The sequence below is a fragment of the Daphnia carinata genome, chromosome 10, assembly GCF_022539665.2.
Source record: "Daphnia carinata strain CSIRO-1 chromosome 10, CSIRO_AGI_Dcar_HiC_V3, whole genome shotgun sequence".
In the NCBI taxonomy this organism is placed as follows: Eukaryota; Metazoa; Arthropoda; class Branchiopoda; order Diplostraca; family Daphniidae; genus Daphnia; species Daphnia carinata.
Genome location: NC_081340.1, coordinates 2,224,137 through 2,241,632, shown reverse-complemented (window position 1 = coordinate 2,241,632; position 17,496 = coordinate 2,224,137). Strand labels below are relative to the sequence as shown.

The window sequence follows — 17,496 nt, the reverse complement described above, 5'->3', positions numbered from 1 at the left end:
GTGAAAAAGAAGTAAACAATTGAGCTTGAAGGGCGTTCTCTTTGATACGTCGCCGGACGCCTGTTTAATATGTCGGACTCCGCATGAGGTCGCGTTTGCGGGCCCTCCTGTCATTTCGGCAACAAGGTGTTGCGTAATTGGACAAAAGAAAGAACGCGGCTCTCTTCTTCTTCATCTCATTTTCGTTTTTCTTTTTGTCTCTTTTTTTTTTTTTCTTTCTTTATCGCTTGTTATTTCTCATCACGAATGCACATCTTTATTTTGTGAGTGATATTTTAATATTCATCGTACGATTCGATCAACGAAGGCCCGATCGATTCAAATCGTTTTGATTTGACATCGGTTTGATTTTTGGCGAGCAGCCCGCGGGCTGTGAAACGTGATTTCAATCCGAAGCTGTAGGAGTTCGTGTTGGTTATTGTTTGGCGTATAATCATCACATCAAGCTCTCCCCCCCCCCCCCCGCCTTTTCTTTTTCATATCGTAAAGTGGAAGAAAAAAAAAAAAAAGAAATTGGCCGTGAAAATAGAGATACAAGAAAAGCTGGCGAATGAGAGAGTGAGAGAGATGATGTTTTTCGATATCATCATAGGCATCCTATTACAACCTGATCGCCCGTTATAAAAAAAAAAAAAAAAAAAAAAAAAAAAAAGGGCAACGCCCCGGTTACTATCCTCACCCACCCCCCCTCTTTTTTTTTGTTTCTCTTTTGCTGCGTGCCACTGCGTGTTTTTTCGTGATCAAATCGATTGGATCATCACACGAGAAAATGAAACACAGCTACCTTATTTATTTTTTTTTAAATCAATTTTTATTTCTGTCTCCTCCCTTTTACAAAGAAAACAAAACAAAAAAAAAATACATGTTGTTCATAATTGGCAAATTTGTTTGGGTCGTTTCACGTCCTGCCTCTTTTGCATATTCTTTTTTTTTTTTTTTCGGGGAAAACAAAATCCAAAAAGAAATGAGAGAGAGAGAGCCACCCTTTTCAAGTCGGCATTTTTATAACAACTGTGTTTCAAGTTGGTGTTTTGATGTGTGTGTCGGCCGTACGCGTAATGACGGGCACACGCTGCTTTAGTTGCAGCTGGTGGCGGTAGGTGCGTGATCGTTCAACATTCACCTCGCAGTAACCCCCCCCCCCCCTCTGCCCGTTCCATCTTCTTTCTTTTTTTTTTTTTTGGAAAAAAACAAAAGCAAGATGGCTGCTTTATCGTAATGGCGAATTGCACCGAAGAGGGTCCTCCATTTTATCCCTTTGTTTTTTTTTTTTGTTTTTTGTTTATTTGAACTTGCAATTTATTTTTCTCTTCAATTTTCTTGCATTTTGTCGAACGAACTTCAGCGCGAAACTTGTGTCGTTGCGTGCGTGCGCTCTATGCTAATTCATCACGCTGCCGTCAGCCATTCATCAAAATCGTGTATTCTTTTCTACCCCCTCCCCTCTTTTTTTTTTTTTTTTTTTTTTTTTCTTTCCTATTTATACACATACATTTATAAATAAAGATTTACTACTTCAATGAAAAAGAAGACATTCATTTTTTGTTAGTTTGGAAGAAGAAAAAAAAAAAAAACATTTTCTTTTTAGCGCCACTGAGAGGCAAGTCACACCGATGGAGCCATTTTTCAAAATCATAAATCATCGTAAACTTCAAAAGAAAAAAAAAAAAAAAAGAGGGGGGGGGGAGAGTTGCACGAATTGAAATGAGATCGTGGCCGCTTCAACTTGTTCTTTTTCTTTTCTTTCTTTCTTTTTTTTTTTTCTCCTTCTTTTGCGTGATTGTTATTTGATCTACAAACGCCAGCGGCAGGTTAACACCCACCAATCAACACTGTCGGCTGCTCTTCATCGTCCACTTCGTCGCCTACCTTTTCGTGACACTTGAACGACAGCCGTTTCTCTCACCTCATTTTTCGTTTCGTACAAAAAAAAAAAAAAAGGCGCCTTTTTTTTTTTTTTTGTTTTGTTTTGTTTTGTTGTTCGCAACCTCGCGTCACTTTCTTTCTTCTCCAAAAAGAACTTCTTCTTCGTTTTCTTCGTGATTTAAAGCTCGAACACGACACACACACACACACACACACACACTGGCCATTTTCACTCGTAAATTCCGAACAGCCTCATGTTCTCTCTAATGCCATAAATGTCGCGCACAACACACACACACACACACACACACACACACACACACGCCAGACAGAGTGGCAAAGCCGGAGGGGGCGCCGCAGCCCCAAAATTCTATGCGTCTGGCCGTCAAAAAATATGTTTCATTCGAAAAAAAAAAAAAAAAAAAATGATAGCTGAAAGCACCAAGGCAAACACACGCGTGTTCTATTAAGCCATACTTATTAAGAAGTACATCATGCGCGCGGCGAAAAAAAAAAAAAATAAAAATAAAATATGAATAGAGAGAGAGAGCCATTCATCGTGTCGTGTTTGAATGGCAGCGACAACAGGTGCGCCCTCCTTTTTTCTTCGACGGTGGGCCCAAGTGAAAATCGTTTGAATATTTCTCATTCAAATAAGAAGAAAAAAGAAATAATTCTAAACGGCCAGTGTTGCACACCTTTTTCGTGTCGTGCGCCACGACGTCGCTATTCTTTCATCTCTTCTTTGCCTCCTCGTCCTTTATGAACCCGAACTGAGAAAAGAAAACAGTTGCCAATCACGATCTATTCCTTTTTCTTTTCTTTTTTTTTTTTATGTACCCTGCGGATAGGACGACCCATGGCGAAGAGGAAAAAAAAAAAAAAAAAGGAGGGGGGGGGGGGGAATAACTTTAGCAACCAAAAACGCCACGTTTCGTGTTGTTTACTGGCCCGTGTAAGAGGTGGGAGGCGTGTGTGTGTGTGTGTGTGTAGTCGTAACGGTCCAAAACATCACCCAACAGCCCATTTGAGATGGGCTCACGACACGAGCCGCCCAGGGATTCTGACTTTTTTTTTTTTTTTTGATTTGATTTGATTTCAGAAAATAGTTTCTCCCCCCCCCCCTCCCAATTGCAAATCAATGCCAATGGCCATGATGATGATTGCTAGCCATCAACATTCTTTTTTTATTTTTATTTTTCTTATCTGACTTTTTTATTACGTAAAACGATCGTACATACGCGCATGTGTTTTTTTTTTTTTTTTTTTTTAAGCCCATTCGTCTCGTCCTACTTTTTTTTTTTTTTTTTTTTTTTTTTTTTGCCATCCTCAAACGGCCATTCCCGCGGCTAAATTCTCGCCCGACCACGAAATGTTTTTTTTTAAGTCCCGTACCGTTTCGGTTTGTGAAAAATGCAACGGCGGCATGAAAAAAGAGAGAGAGATCCATTACGCCTTTGAGGTTGAAATTTCATTTTTTTTTTTTATATTTTTATTTTATAATAAAAAGGAGTAAAAAAAAATGGTAAGCTCTTGATTTGTTCCAATCGTTTTTGCCGCATTTCCCAGCAATTCTTTTTAAAGCGAACAAAAACCAGCGCATTTCTTTATTATTTGATCATTTCACTTTGATCAACGATCCGATCATTTTTAACTACACGTGTCGACACATTTATTACTATTTTTCTTCCGAAATTCTTGACAAAGCGAAAATAAAAAAAAAAGATGCAAATCGGCCCACCGACGTCGTTACGTGTTCGAAAAGCGACTTTTGAAAGTCGCGCGCTCTCCCGATGAATAAAAAGAAAGAAGAGAAATGATGCAAATCAGAAAATCGTCATCTCGCCCCCCCCCCCCTTTTAAAAACCAAATGCAAGAAAACAATAGCATGCCAAGATGAGAAAATGAGAAACACACACAACATTATTATTTTTTTTTTTTTCGGCTTTTCGTGAAGAACAATAGAAAAGACGTAACGCATAAGAAAGAAAGACGACGTTCTCTCCGTTCACGATTCACCTGGAGGCGTTGCGCAATTAGACGTGAAAATAGCAGCTCTTCTTCATTTTTTTAAAATTCTGCCTCTTGGAAAAAAAAAAAAAAAAAAATGTCTGTTTTTTTTTTTTCATGTTTTCCCGCATTTCTAATTTGCTTGGAAACCCGCGTCTTCTCTCATATAATCAATTCCCTAATTTTACACCTCGTGATTTTTCTACGCGCACGTATTTATTACATCTGTTGATTTATCGCCATCTCTTCTTCTTCTTTTTTTTTTTTTTGCAATTTGCAGCCGCGGGATAACCAAGACGCTGACCGTTTCGTGAGCCAGGCAGACGCACCCCTTTACAAGCTCACCGTCCCCTGCGTTCAATTGGATTTCTCGGCAACGTATTCGGTCGTTGCGCGCAACATTCACGGAGAAGCCAAAGCCGCCATTTCTCTCCAAGTCTACGTTCACGGTAATCAATTTTTTTTTTTTTTTTCTTTATTATTATTTGATTTGATTTTTTTTTTTTTTTCGGACGGCCATCTTGAAAATTGCAAAGGCCTTGCGGATATTTCGTGAATTTTTTTAAAAATTATTATTATTATTATTGTTAGAAAAGAAAAAGAGAAAATCAATCGGTCCGTTAGGGAATAAATCAAAAATATTTGCGATGATCGCGGGGATAAAACCAAAAAAAAAAAAGATGGCGGAGATAAGAACGCCGACTGTTTTCACGGTTCATCGGTAACGGGCGAAAAGAAGAAGAACAAAAATGTAAAAACAAATAGCCGTAGGTGAATTCAATCGGTTTATGATTTATCGAAAATGAAGACGGCCAACATGAAACAGATCTCCCGCCGAGTTTCGTACACAATCTTTCGTTATCCCGCAAAACTAGACGAGGAACGCCGTGACTGTGTCAATTATTTCGTATTTGTTTTTTGTTTTTTTTGTTTTCCTCCTTTATTTGATCAGTTTAGGAGGGGGAAGGGGAGGAGAGGAACGGAGATGTCTTGTTTCAATTTTTGAATAGGAAGAAAATTGGCCTGTTTGATTCAATTAGACGATACATTTTTCATTCGAGTTTGGGGAAGCCGGGCCTGGTTAAGGAAAAAACAAAACAAAAAAGGTCTAGTTCATATCTGTATATGAAAGTAGCCAAAAGGCGCGATCTATACACGGGGCTTTTGAATGGCCCATCTGTTTGCGCTTTTTTTCTTTTGGTGAGTCCCGCACCTTGACGAATGAAAGACCGCCGGGGATCAGCGTGACGAAAGATTCTCATTAAACAACAGCCTCCCTTAAAAAAAAAAAAAAAAAAAAAAAAAAAAATGAGGATTCAATTGGAGCCCCTTTTTTTTTTTTTTTTTTTCTTCAAATACGAGATGGAATAAATTAACGAGTTAGAAAGCCAACACGAAAGATGTAGTTCAGAAAAAAAAAAAAAAATTAAAAAATAAATAAAAAAAACAGTCGCCTCCAGTGATCTTCCTTCTCGTGTGTGTGACTTTGTGCGTGCGTGAAACATCGCGTGGGGTCCTCGGGGGGTCCCGAACAGCAACAAGCTCAAACAACATTTGATAAAACCAACTTCTTCTTCTTCTTCTTTCTTTCTTTTTTTTACTTCGTTCTTTTCTATAGAGATATAACAGTTTTTTTTCTTTTCTTTTGTCGTTCAAAAAAAAAAAAGAAAAAAAGAAAATGCGCGTGAGAATCGGTCACGATGTCTTGTTTCGAAGCGCCTCTGGCGAATGTCGAACACACCAACCGAAGTGTGTGTGTGTGTGGGGGGGGGAGAGTTTAAAAGCCACCCGCTATATTGCCGTGAGAGAGAGAGAGAGAGAGAGCACATCGATCAGATTGTGATCGACTGATTTGTGTGACCCTTTTGGACGACACGCCAAACGAGAATTGAACGCAGACACACACAAAGGAAAAAGGGGGGGGGGGAGATTGCATCTCATTGTGATTTTTAGGAAGAGATGGCGAATGAATCGACGTCATAGCGATGGATACGAGAGAGAGCTGAATCCTCTTCGAGGTGAAGGTGAAAATAACACACCACTAGGTGGAATAATGTCGCATGCAAAGATGGAAAGAGAAGGAGGAGGTGGGGGGGGGGGATTCCAATTGTTCTTTTACAATGACTCATCGTGAATTTGTCGGACCTTCGATGGCTAACGCTAAAATTTTGAAGAAAATAAAAAAAGTAAATGGAATTTCTTGAAAGAAAGAAGAAGTTGCAATCCAAATTCAAGTGGAGATTTCAGTCCCGAACGTTGAAAAACAACGTCCTTGACACGGGGGGGCTCTTCTTTGATTTCTCTCTCTCTCTCTCTCTCTCTCTCTCCGAGCTTTTCTTGTGTACGTGTTTTAACGTTCTGGGCCCGTATTTCTTCTTTAAATTATTATTAATTTTATTTTTTTTTTTTTTTTTTTTTTACCTGAGGAGAGGAAACGATTTTTAATGAGCGCCCCGCAAAAAAAAAAATTCACAATCAGCTCACCGTTGCTGGAGCAAATTATTTCTAAAGAAAAAAAAAATGGCCCCTCAGTTTATTATTATTCAATGTTTTTTTTTTTTCTTTTCTTTTGGGTGGTTGCATTCTTTAGTGATTACAAGTCTTTTTCGGTTCATTAGCCGCCATTTGGTGTATGTAAATAATACGTAAAGGGGCGAAAGAAAGGAGGGGGGGGGGGATATAATACCCGCATGGTGATTGTATGCATCTGACAAATGACGACCTACTTGATCATTAAGCGTTGCACCAACGGAAATATTTCTACGATTCATTTTTATTCTTTTCTCTTCTTGTTTGTTTTTTTTTTTTCTTTTTCTTTTAAATGTTTTTAAAAAGAAAAATGTATCAAGGATATTTGAATAGCAGGTAGAAAGGTAATGACAATGGCGTTGCTCGTTCATTATCGTCGCCGTCCTGTTAAATCACTTCTCGATATCCCGCAGTCTTTTATAATGATTATTCATTTCTTTTGTGTGTGTGTGTGTGTGTGTGTGCGTGTCGTCATGCTAATTGACGGTGTGTGTCTGTTGTGTGAGCCTAAACTAATAATATAGACCAACAAAGAAGGAGAGATAATGGAGCGAGCGAATGCAGATGAGGGTCGGCAACAATGGGCTGCTTGTTCCAGTCCCTTCTCGTACACGAATTTTCATCAACGAAAAATAAGCTTTTCTTTCTTTTTTAATATCATTTATTTATATTTTCTTTTTTTTTTTTTTTTGGCTCGTACCACTGCTATTCATCACTGTCTCTCTATTTTTATTTGATTTTTTTTGTTGTTTTTTTTTGAATATTCGAAAATTCGGTGGAATGCGTGCGTAGTTTTTAATTCCTCGATCGATGCGCAAGTCGTGTGACCATCCGATCCGTCACTGGCGCCACCAGCCCAAAATGAAAATTCGAGAATCAAAAATGACTAAAAGAACAACAACAACAACACGAAATCGCTTTGTCTTTGCACGCTCAGATGAATCGTATGGGATGGGCATCAAAAAAACGGAGGAGGAATATCATGTATCTCTTTTGAAAAAAAACAAAAAAAAAAAAAAAGGAATTGATTAATCAGGAAACAAGAGGAGGAATTCGAAAGAATCAAAACTTTAACCATTGAATCAATAAATACGATATTGATTTTTATTATTTTTTTGAATTAAAACATAGGAGGACAAGGACGACAAGGTTCTTCGGAAACTGTTGGATCTTCTGCATCGGCGGGACGTTCGACGACATTCAGGTACAAGTGAACTTCTCTTATCCATCGCTCAATGCATCGGCAACCTTGGAACGTTTTTCTTTTCTCTCCCTCTTTCTCTTGTATTGGGTGTCGAGTTTTCCTCTTCGTTTTTTTTAAAAATATTTTATTATTATTTTCTCGGAATCGAGACACACCGTCAATTGGATGCTGAGAAATGTAGGCAACGTCTATAACATTGTGTATGTCTGTGTGTGTGTGTGTGTGTGTCTTGAGAAATTCTATAATAGGCTATACTCCAGAAAAGGGAAAGTTTTTTAGCATCTTCCACGTCTTTTTTTTTTCATTCTCTTGGCATTCGTTCGAACAGAGCAAAAAAAAAAAAAAAAAAAAAAATGAAGAAGAATAGAGAAACTCTGTTAACTATGCGTGAGTCGCTCTCATTTGCATAACACCAGACATGGTGGTGGTGGTGGTGGGGGGGGGGGGATTTTTATATTGGCTAGTTTTCTAGCGATTCGTTCCGCTATATCCACCGGGCGATAGTGTCACTTAATTTCTTTTTTTTTTTTTATAAATGTTTATCATCATCATCGATCTAATTGGCTTGTTGCTCTGAATCATCATCGCCTTTAGAGTGACGTCATGCGCACATGCGCGTGTCTGCCATCCATTGTTTTTGTTTGTTTTTTTTGTTTTTTGTTTTTTTAAATTCCATACTCATTTATCCATGCATTTTTAGCCGCGTCCTTTCGGCGCCAACCGTCGTCCAGCCATTGAGACACTTGCGCTGTTGCGACGGTGATACCGTCACCTTCGAATGTCGCTTCAACGGCCAGCCTGAAACAGCCGATTCGCTTCAAATCAACTGGCTCAGAAGCGGCAAAGTAATTGTCCTTTTTTTTTTTTTTTTTTTTTTTTTTTTCAAAATTTAAATGAAGTGAAATGAACTAATGAAAAACATTCGTTGATTGTATTACGCGCACAGCTGCTGCGTTTGTGCAAAGATTTCTCGACGGAGGTGAAGGCTGAAGAGGGCGTCGTAAGGCTGTCCATCCGGCGCGTCTACCCGGAAGACGAAGGCGAATACACGTGCGTGGCCTACAACCAACTGGGCAGCGATTCGACATCCGCCTGCCTCATCGTCGATGGTAATTTCCTTTTATTTTATTTTTTTTTTTGTTTTTATTTACGTGATATTATCATCAGCCTCCGTTTGGCAAATGAATAGGGTTTTAATGGAAATTCAGAAAGATCGTTTCATTTGCATCTGATAAATGTGAATGGCATCGGCCGTGAATCAATTCTTTTCATTTCAAATTGTTACACGTTTTCTGTATTTCAAACAGTGGCTGACGATAAGGAGAACGACCTGATGGTTCAGCTGGACTCGCGACCGGCCGGCACCGTGTCGGCGCGCGCCACTCCGCGCACCACGCCCAGAACGACACCTTCGCGCACGCTCCGTTCCCTCTCGCCCATCAATTCCAGTAATTAAAAAAATATGAAACAATCAATTCCTTTCATTCCACCTTCATTTTTTTTTTTTCTTCCATAAAAAAAAAAAAAAAAAAAAAAAAAAAAAAAAAAAGAAGCAGCGACTCAACAACAACAACAGCAGCAACAACAACAACAGAAGAGCCGAGTGCGCAAAGTCCCGCCGAAATTCTATTCGGTCCCGCACAACAAAATCGCCGAGCCGGGCGAAACGGTCCGCTTCCAGTGCAACGTCGGCGGCAATCCGTCGCCGCGCGTCACCTGGGACAGGGACAACATCTCCATCAAACCCGAGAGCATCCTGCCGGCCGGTCGGGTCCGGTTCGAGGAGAAAGATGACGTCCGCGTCCTCGAGATCCGCAACGTGACTAGCGAGGTACGTTTTCAAATTTCAATCGATTTTACGCAATTGTCTTTCGAAAATTGTCAATTTCTCGGAAATGACGGGGTTCTGTTTCCCTTTTTTCACAAAAAAAAAAAAAGCTCAACTCTTTCTTAATTAGCCTTTTAACCTTGTCCTATATATTTTGTTTACTGATGACGTCATTACGTTCAAGAGAAAATCACGTAACAGACATAGCACATTTCGTTACGAGGCTTTGGGTTTCACATTCGTACTCATTTCGTTTCATTTCTATGGCGGAATATCCGGACTCAATTGATCAATGTTGCGGTTTGTACGCCAATGAGACACCCGTTTCCGTTCTGGATTTCTCGTTCACGTACACACACGCGAAAAGAAATGCCTGCCCCTTTTTATTTTGTTTATTTTTTTTTTTTTTCACGTCAATTGTCAAACGTCCGTTTCTTTTTTTGTGTCGTGTGTGAACTTGGCTTTCAGGATGCCGGATTGTACCGGATCACGGTGGAGAACGAATTAGGGCGAATCCAGGCCAACGCCCGACTGGACATCCTTAGCCGATCGAGCGGCAGTCGTTCCAGCGGATTCATCCGCTCCGGATCGGCCGCGTCGGCCGGTAGAGGCGCTTACTATTCGCCGCTGAGCGGATCGAGCGCCGCCCGATTGGCGGCCAGGTCTCTGGCCATGTCGAGCTCCTCGTATCTCCGCGGCTCATCCACTCCGCGCTCTGGCGGCGGACGGTAACATACTTTCGAAAATTAATAACAATCATCGCATCTTAACCATAAAAAAAAAAAAAAAAAAAAAATTTAACAAATCGAGGGGCTCCTTTTCATATATTTTTTTTTTATTAGCACCAAATGATTTTGAAGAAAGCGCAATCCTCGTTAACTATTTCCCGATAAAATATGCAAAGGGAGGGGGGGGGCGTTATTTGAAAATAAAACAAGTCCCATCGAAGAGGATATTTGTGGTCGCATTTCTCGGTGGCAATTAAGAAAAGAAAGAGGACGTTGAAAATTGTCAATTTTCTTTAACTAGCCGCAAATGACGATCTATAAAAAAAAAGAAAAATTAAAATAATAAAAAAGAATCGCACAGAGTTCAAATTTAAAAGCCAACCAATAAAAAATGGCACAAACGTACGAGGAAGAGATTTTCTGCGGGCATTATCCATTTTCTTTTATTCGTCTGTAATTTCTCAGACGAAAAAAAAAAAAAAAAAAAAATGTTACCTTTTTTAGTTTTAACGTTCGCTACGGGCGAGGTCACTTCAACTTTGCGCAATTAAACATTTCACATTTTTTTTTCCTTTTTTATCACTTTCGTCGATGATTACACACAAATCGTCCGTTATATTCGCTTCCCCCTTTTTTTTTTTTTTTTATTTCCTCCCATCATTTCCCGCCGTTTTTATTCCCCTCCTCCTCCTTTCTTTTTTTTTTTTTTTTTTTTTTTTTATCACCAGATATTCTAAAAAAAAAAAAAAGATATCCCGAACAATCGTCCGAAATATGTCCCACAGGGTTTTTTTTTTTTTTTTTTTTTTTTTTTTAATTCTCTTTTATTTGTGTCGTCATCGGGTCGCGCCAATGAAACAAGTGACATACGCATAACTCTTTTTTTTTTTTTTTTTTTTTTGGGTGACTTTTTATTTTATCCTTTGCCCACCCTCCCCATCCCTCCCTTCTTCTTTCTGTGTGTTTTGTCGCTCTGTCCAACTCGTGCAGATATCACGCCACGTCGGACATGGACGGATCGAGTGGCGATGGCGTGGCTGCAAAGACCAAAGCGTCCAATCAACAGCCCGTTTCGTTCGTTCAACAATTGCCCAGTCGGATGCGAGTGAACGAAGGTGATGCCGTCGAATTGCAAGTCGCCATTACAGGTTAGTTTTGTTTTGTTTTTTAAGAAGAAGAAGAAGAGGCCTGAAAAATTGAAACTCGTGTGTGTGTGTGTGTGTGACATCAAAGGACGTGATGAGGCGGTGAATAAATGATTGGACGTTTATTTGTGCAAACTGACAGGTACGCCACCGTTGAAGGTCGTCTGGGTGCAGAATGACGTGATTTTGGTCGACTGCCCGGAATTCCGGCACATCGACTACGGCAAGGGCCGTTACGGCCTGCGACTGGCCGACGCTTTTACTCACGACAGCGGCGTCTATTTTTGCGAGGCTTACAACCGTCACGGAGACGCCGAGTCTTGGTGTCGTCTCATCGTCAGCGAGCCCACCGACAAACTCTTCGCGTAAGTTTTCTCTACTCTCTTGCATAAAAAAAACGCCCTTATTATTAGAAGTGAAACAATAGAGACTCAAGAACTAACGGCACGGGAACGCCGAGAATTTCATTCGTCTTTCTTTTTCTTCTAATGAATTTGCGTCCTCCTCCTCCCCATTTTTGAAGTTCTCTTTTTGTTACGCATTTTATCGCCTCAATTAGCGAGACGTCGGCAGAGGCGTCGACGACCTTGGCCTACTCGAGCGCCAACACGGCCTCCATTCGAACGCACAACGATGAAGAAGAAGAAGAAGAAGAAGATAATAATAATAAAATGCTGAACGTCATGGACGACCGAGTGGCCGACTATCGCGACGACGAGGACGTGTTCAGTTCTACCAGCAAAGAGGATTTGACGTACGAGTCGGACCACAGTAAACTTAACGACGAGCTGGACAATCCGTTCCAGGTGGCGGCGCAGATCGTCAAAGGACCCGTCAGCGTCTCGACGCTCGTCGGCTCTACCGTCCTCCTCGAAGCCCTGATTATCGGCCGGCCAGAGCCCACAGTCCGTTGGCTCAAAGGGGTACCTAACATTTGCCTCTTATTCAAAAGCTCTTCTTTATTTCATTTTGATTTGCCCTCGTTATGCGCGTGTGTTCGATTTGCTTTTCTCACGCTCCGTCCCTCCCTTTCCCTTTGCGTCTATTTGTTTTTAATTTATGCACGTTGTAGCCCGACCTGCATGTGCTCAGTCCAATTCATCACGGCCAAATCGTTAATGAGCGATCATTTGTTTTTGTTTTGTTTTTCATTGATTTGAATTAGGGCAAAGAACTTGTGGAGAGCGATCGGGTGGAAATGCGACAAGTGGACGGAGTGGCGACGCTGAGTTTGCACAAAATCACGGCCGACGACAGCGGCAAGTACATCGTCATGGCGGAGAACACGTTCGGCATGGACTGCCACTACGCGTCGCTGGCCGTTGAAGGGATGCGGGTGATCAGTGCAGCAGCGTGTGCAGCAGGCATTTGCATAACAAATTATGTCGATTCACATCCGCCTTAGATTGCCAGTTGCTTTTGGTTGTTATCTGAATTGATTTTTCCTTTCTTTTTTTTCATTGTTTTCGTGTTTGCACAAAACAAACAAAACAGGACCGCCGGATCCGGGTGGCAAGCCGACCATCTGCGAAGTCAAAGCCGACAGTCTGACGCTGACGTGGTACGGCTCCGTCTACGACGGCGGCTCCGTCATCACCGGCTACCTGGTGGAAATCGGCGAAACTGGCCAGCCGTGGCGAGTCCTCACCTCAGAGTAATTAATACTTTTAAATCAATAAAAAAAAAAAAAAAAACATCATTTCTTTTTCTGAAAAACAAAGAAGAAGAAATATTACCTTTCGAATCTTCTTCCATAAAAGAATATGGAAAATTGAGTTTCGTTAGTTTATTTTTTTTTTTGAATAAAACCAACTTGAAAACCGATCAGGGTTTTTTTCTAAGAATTGCCATATTCGTTCAAAGTAAAATTCGAGAATGTTGATGACTGTAGACGAAATCGGTTGAAGAACGATGGTCGACACAGCACATTTGCATAGTTTGTAACAACGTTGTTCTTTTGTTCTGCTTAAACTAGCCAAAAAGAAAATCCAATTTGTATGTTTCCCTTATTCTTTTTAATGATTATTTATTTTTTTTTTTTTTTGTTTTTTTTTTGTTTACCTACAACAACAACAACGGCTAAACGACACAGGTGCAACTCGACCTCGTACGTGATTCACGGCCTGGCGCCCCAACGGACCTACCAGTTCCGCGTTCGGGCCAAAAACATTCACGGCAGCAGCGAGCCCAGTTGCCCGTCGGATCCGCTCCTCTTCTTGCCGCCGTCGGTCGTTGAGAGGCGAGACAAGGCCGTCGTCATCGACCGCGAAGAGAAAGACCATCAGATAATCGTCGGCCAACCAGACGACCCGCGCGATTACGACCGAGACGATGACGACGACTCTCACGCTCCCCAATTCGAACACTGTCACGTCACAGTGCAGCCGGGTGAACCCCACTTTCTGGTATACGAACGACGTTCTTTTGTTTTTCTCTTTAAAAAAAAAAAAAATAATAATAATAATAATAATAATCATTTGTGTTGAATTAGGAAAAGTACACGGTTCACGAAGAGGTAGGCAAAGGCCGTTTCGGCGTCGTTTACCGGCTGGTGGACCGGGCCAGCGGCGCTCTCAGGGCGGCCAAATACGTCCGATGCATCAAAGCGGCGGACCGCGAGAAAGTTTACCAGGAGGTGGCCATCATGAACAAGTTGAGGCATCCGAAACTTTTACAACTGGCGGCCGCCTACGATTGCCCCAAAGAGATCATCCTCGTCACCGAATAGTAAAAAACTTCTTTCTTTCGTTTTCGTTCGTTTTTTTTTTTTAATTGATCGATTTCCCGTTTTTATCGCAGCATTTCCGGCGGGGAATTGTTTGAACGCGTCGTGGCCGACGATTTCACTCTGACCGAAAGGGATTGCATTCTGTTTATGCGACAAATATGCGAAGGGGTCGGTTACATGCATTCGAAGAGCATCGTCCATCTGGACCTCAAGGTATTTCGAAAAAAACAAACAAAATGTATCATTTCTCCATTTCATCAATTGATTCCAAATGATCGTTTGAACAGCCGGAAAACATTCTGTGCCAAAGCCCCAATTCGCATCGAATCAAACTCATCGATTTCGGTCTGGCCCGTCAGTTGGACCCCGACACGCCCGTTCGTGTCTTGTTTGGCACGCCGGAGTTTATCGCTCCGGAAATTGTCAGCTACGAGCCCATCGGATGCTCCACTGACATGTGGTCCCTCGGAGTCGTCTGCTACGTCCTGTAAATTTGAAACTTTGCATTTTTAATTATTCAAATACGATTGGCAAAGTGATTTCCTCTTCTTTTTTTTTTAAATGAAATGAAAAGATTGTCGGGATTGTCTCCGTTCATGGGCGACAACGACGCCGACACTTTTGCCAACATCACGTCTAGCGACTACGATTTCGACGACGATGCCTTCGCCGCCATCTCGTCGGATGCCAAGGATTTCATTTCCTCGTTGCTCGTCAAACGGCCAGAGTACGACGACCCACAATGTCGTGAAATTAAAATATGCAAATGAGTTAACCTTTATCGTTTATTAGACTCCGACTGTCGGCCGAGGCTTGCCTTCAACACAAGTGGCTGGCCCAGGCTAAAGACGCCATGAATTCCGTCAAATTGCCAACGGACCGGCTCAAAAAGTTCATCATCCGCCGCAAGTGGCAGGTAAAAATCCAACTCGCATTTTTTTTTTTTTTTTTTTTCCTTTTCTTTTCTTCTAATTTGAACGCGTTTTCTCGAGTCGTGTGTTTGTCTTGCTAATTTGCATGTTTGAACATTCAATCTGCACGATCCCTTTACAATTTTAAAACGCATACCTTTTATTTTTGTGTGTCTGTGTTTTGCATGTCCATCATCCCCCCCCCCCCCTCTCTCGCCCGTGTTTGCGGTTTGGAATGATAGAAAACTGGAACTGCCATCCGAGCTTTGGGCCGTATGGCCAGCTTGTCGTCTTCGCGACGCAATTCGTCGTCGTCATCGACTGGCCGGCGTTCGTCTCGAATGGACTCGCTGTGCGAGGAAGAACAAGGCTCGGTCTTTAGCAGCGGTTCCAGTTCTCGAATGGTGGCCACCAGTTCGCTGACGGCGCCCACCAATGGCGCCGACCCCGTAACCCGCATCCGTAGCCCCAGTTTACCTGTCGTGACTCACCCTTGTCAATCGTCCGGCTCCACTCCCGGCATCGCTCGCAGCCGCAGTCCCAGTCTTCCCGCTACCGGTCCGGCCATTGAATTGCCGGACAGAAGCCCGCCGGCTACGATCAACGTCAATAGCTCGCCGCGACGGGCCTATTACGCCGATCGGAGCGACAGCGGCATCAGCGATTGTTCCAATCACTCGTCGATGCTCCTGTCCGGCTCTTACATGCCGGCCCTCATCCAGGAAGAGGAGGACGACGAGTATTGTGGCAACGAGAGCGCGTTAACTAACGGCTGTTCTTCTTCTTCCGATCGATTGACAGGAGGAGCCTTCGTGGCGCAGAAGAGTGGCGGCCATAGCGGCCAATACGCTCTTAAGGGTAAGGGCGTAGTCAGCAGTCGCCATTCGCTCGATTCGGCCATTGACGGAGAATAAGAATAACGTAAAACAAAAAAAATCATTAACGAATACGAATAAACAAAGAAGACAAACACATGGCGATGGAAGAGCCCCGAAAATCGTCGCGAAAACCTACAACAACAAAATAACATTAAAAAACAAACAAAAACACATATATTAATAATAAAATGCATCGTCTCGGTGGAATTTGCTTCGTTTCTTGCTGTAGATTTGACCGTATGTAGAAGCAGCAGCAGCCATATGTACAATGTGTCATAGGTGTGTCATTCTCTCTCTCTCTCTCTCTATCTCTCTTGTTTTCTCCTGTGTTTTGATTTAGCTTCGTAAGATTACCCTTCACTCCCTCATAGTTTATTGTATTTTAATTTTTTGTTCTACTGCTAGATGTTTCAATTGGCTCCTTTTTTTCTCCCCCTCTTTCCCGTTGCCCCCACCGCTTTCAAAAATTTACATCTGAATTATTATTTATAATCATTTTTTTCTTCTTCTTCTTCTCACGGAGTTATTGATTCTCTCTACCCGTCTATCTCTCTCTCTCTCTCTCTCTCTCTCTCTCTCTCTCTCTCTCTCTCTCTCTCTCTCTCTCTCTCTCTCTCTCTCTCTCTCTCTCTCTCTCTTTATACCTGTCTATACTATGATTGATCCATGAGTTGTCTTACTGTATAAGAAGGCCTTACTCGTTCGTATTCAATCGAATGCACAAAACACTTGCACGCCAACAATCTCTTTCTTTATTTTCTCATTTCTTCTATTTGCCCCTCCGGTAAAATACAGAAAACACGAAAAAAAAAAAAAAAAATAAAAATAAATCTTTACTACCTTATACACTCTAAATGAGAATGCTCTGTTATGGATATGATTGAAAACAATTTGTATGATGGAAAGCATGTCTATTATAATACAAATATGATTATCGTGGTCTCTGTAATGGTGTTTATCAACAATGGTGTAATTGACTCACGAGGATATTACCGGGACCCTGATGGCGGGTTGACAAACATTCGGGAAGCCTTTCTCTTTTGAATCACAATTGCTACTGTATAACTACTCAAGTCGTATACAACTCACCGTAGCTTTTATTATCGTGTTCCATTAAAACAGCTTTTTGTTTTGCTTTTTTTTTTTTTTTTTTTTTATTTTCGCAATTCATCCTTTTCTCGAGTACTTCAGATTGGCCTTCGTAGGACTTTGTCTAATGTCACTACTTCAAATAAGGGAGTAGTGAAATTCGTTTCAAATGTTCCAGATTGTAGACGCACAAAAAAGTTGGCTAACGATCCCTGGAATTACACAAGGACAACCATTTTTTGCTTAGCTTCTGAAATGTTTCGAAATCAAGAAAAAGAAACAGGAAGAAAATGAGCTCGTGTACGATAACAATGGGAGCCATTAGAAATGTGAGTTAAGCTTTGCGTTCATCTCACTAGAGGCGCTGTATCAAGTCCCATAATGAGATACAAGAACAAAAAAGAAACCTGTTGAAAATACACGTTCTGTTATAGTAGTAAAATTAGACGCATAATGCGCTTCGTTGATCACGTGCGACATTGGCTACTGCTTCTAATCTACTGCTGGTTGTTTGTCCAAAACAAGGAAAAGAAGTTCGGTAAACTTAAACGACTAACATAAAAAAATTTTAAAACATAAA

The 17,496-nt window shown here is 41.4% G+C and overlaps 1 protein-coding gene across 1 annotated transcript in view; it reads left to right on the top strand.

Moving 5' to 3' along the window:
* The window catches only part of LOC130702098 (myosin light chain kinase, smooth muscle-like), a 41,897-nt gene extending 25,427 nt beyond the window's left edge, over positions 1-16,470 (top strand). The window contains exons 13-31 of the mRNA XM_057523769.2: positions 4,157-4,325; positions 7,537-7,609; positions 8,310-8,454; positions 8,556-8,718; positions 8,917-9,057; positions 9,160-9,440; positions 9,906-10,165; positions 11,156-11,313; positions 11,453-11,675; positions 11,870-12,233; positions 12,476-12,646; positions 12,792-12,964; positions 13,403-13,715; positions 13,802-14,037; positions 14,110-14,251; positions 14,326-14,525; positions 14,613-14,765; positions 14,831-14,954; positions 15,192-16,470. Coding sequence (XP_057379752.2) covers positions 4,157-4,325; positions 7,537-7,609; positions 8,310-8,454; positions 8,556-8,718; positions 8,917-9,057; positions 9,160-9,440; positions 9,906-10,165; positions 11,156-11,313; positions 11,453-11,675; positions 11,870-12,233; positions 12,476-12,646; positions 12,792-12,964; positions 13,403-13,715; positions 13,802-14,037; positions 14,110-14,251; positions 14,326-14,525; positions 14,613-14,765; positions 14,831-14,954; positions 15,192-15,863 — 4,161 coding nt within the window. The 3' untranslated portion in view covers positions 15,864-16,470. The remainder of the gene's footprint in view (positions 1-4,156; positions 4,326-7,536; positions 7,610-8,309; positions 8,455-8,555; positions 8,719-8,916; positions 9,058-9,159; positions 9,441-9,905; positions 10,166-11,155; positions 11,314-11,452; positions 11,676-11,869; positions 12,234-12,475; positions 12,647-12,791; positions 12,965-13,402; positions 13,716-13,801; positions 14,038-14,109; positions 14,252-14,325; positions 14,526-14,612; positions 14,766-14,830; positions 14,955-15,191) is intronic.
* Positions 16,471-17,496: the final 1,026 nt, after the last annotated feature.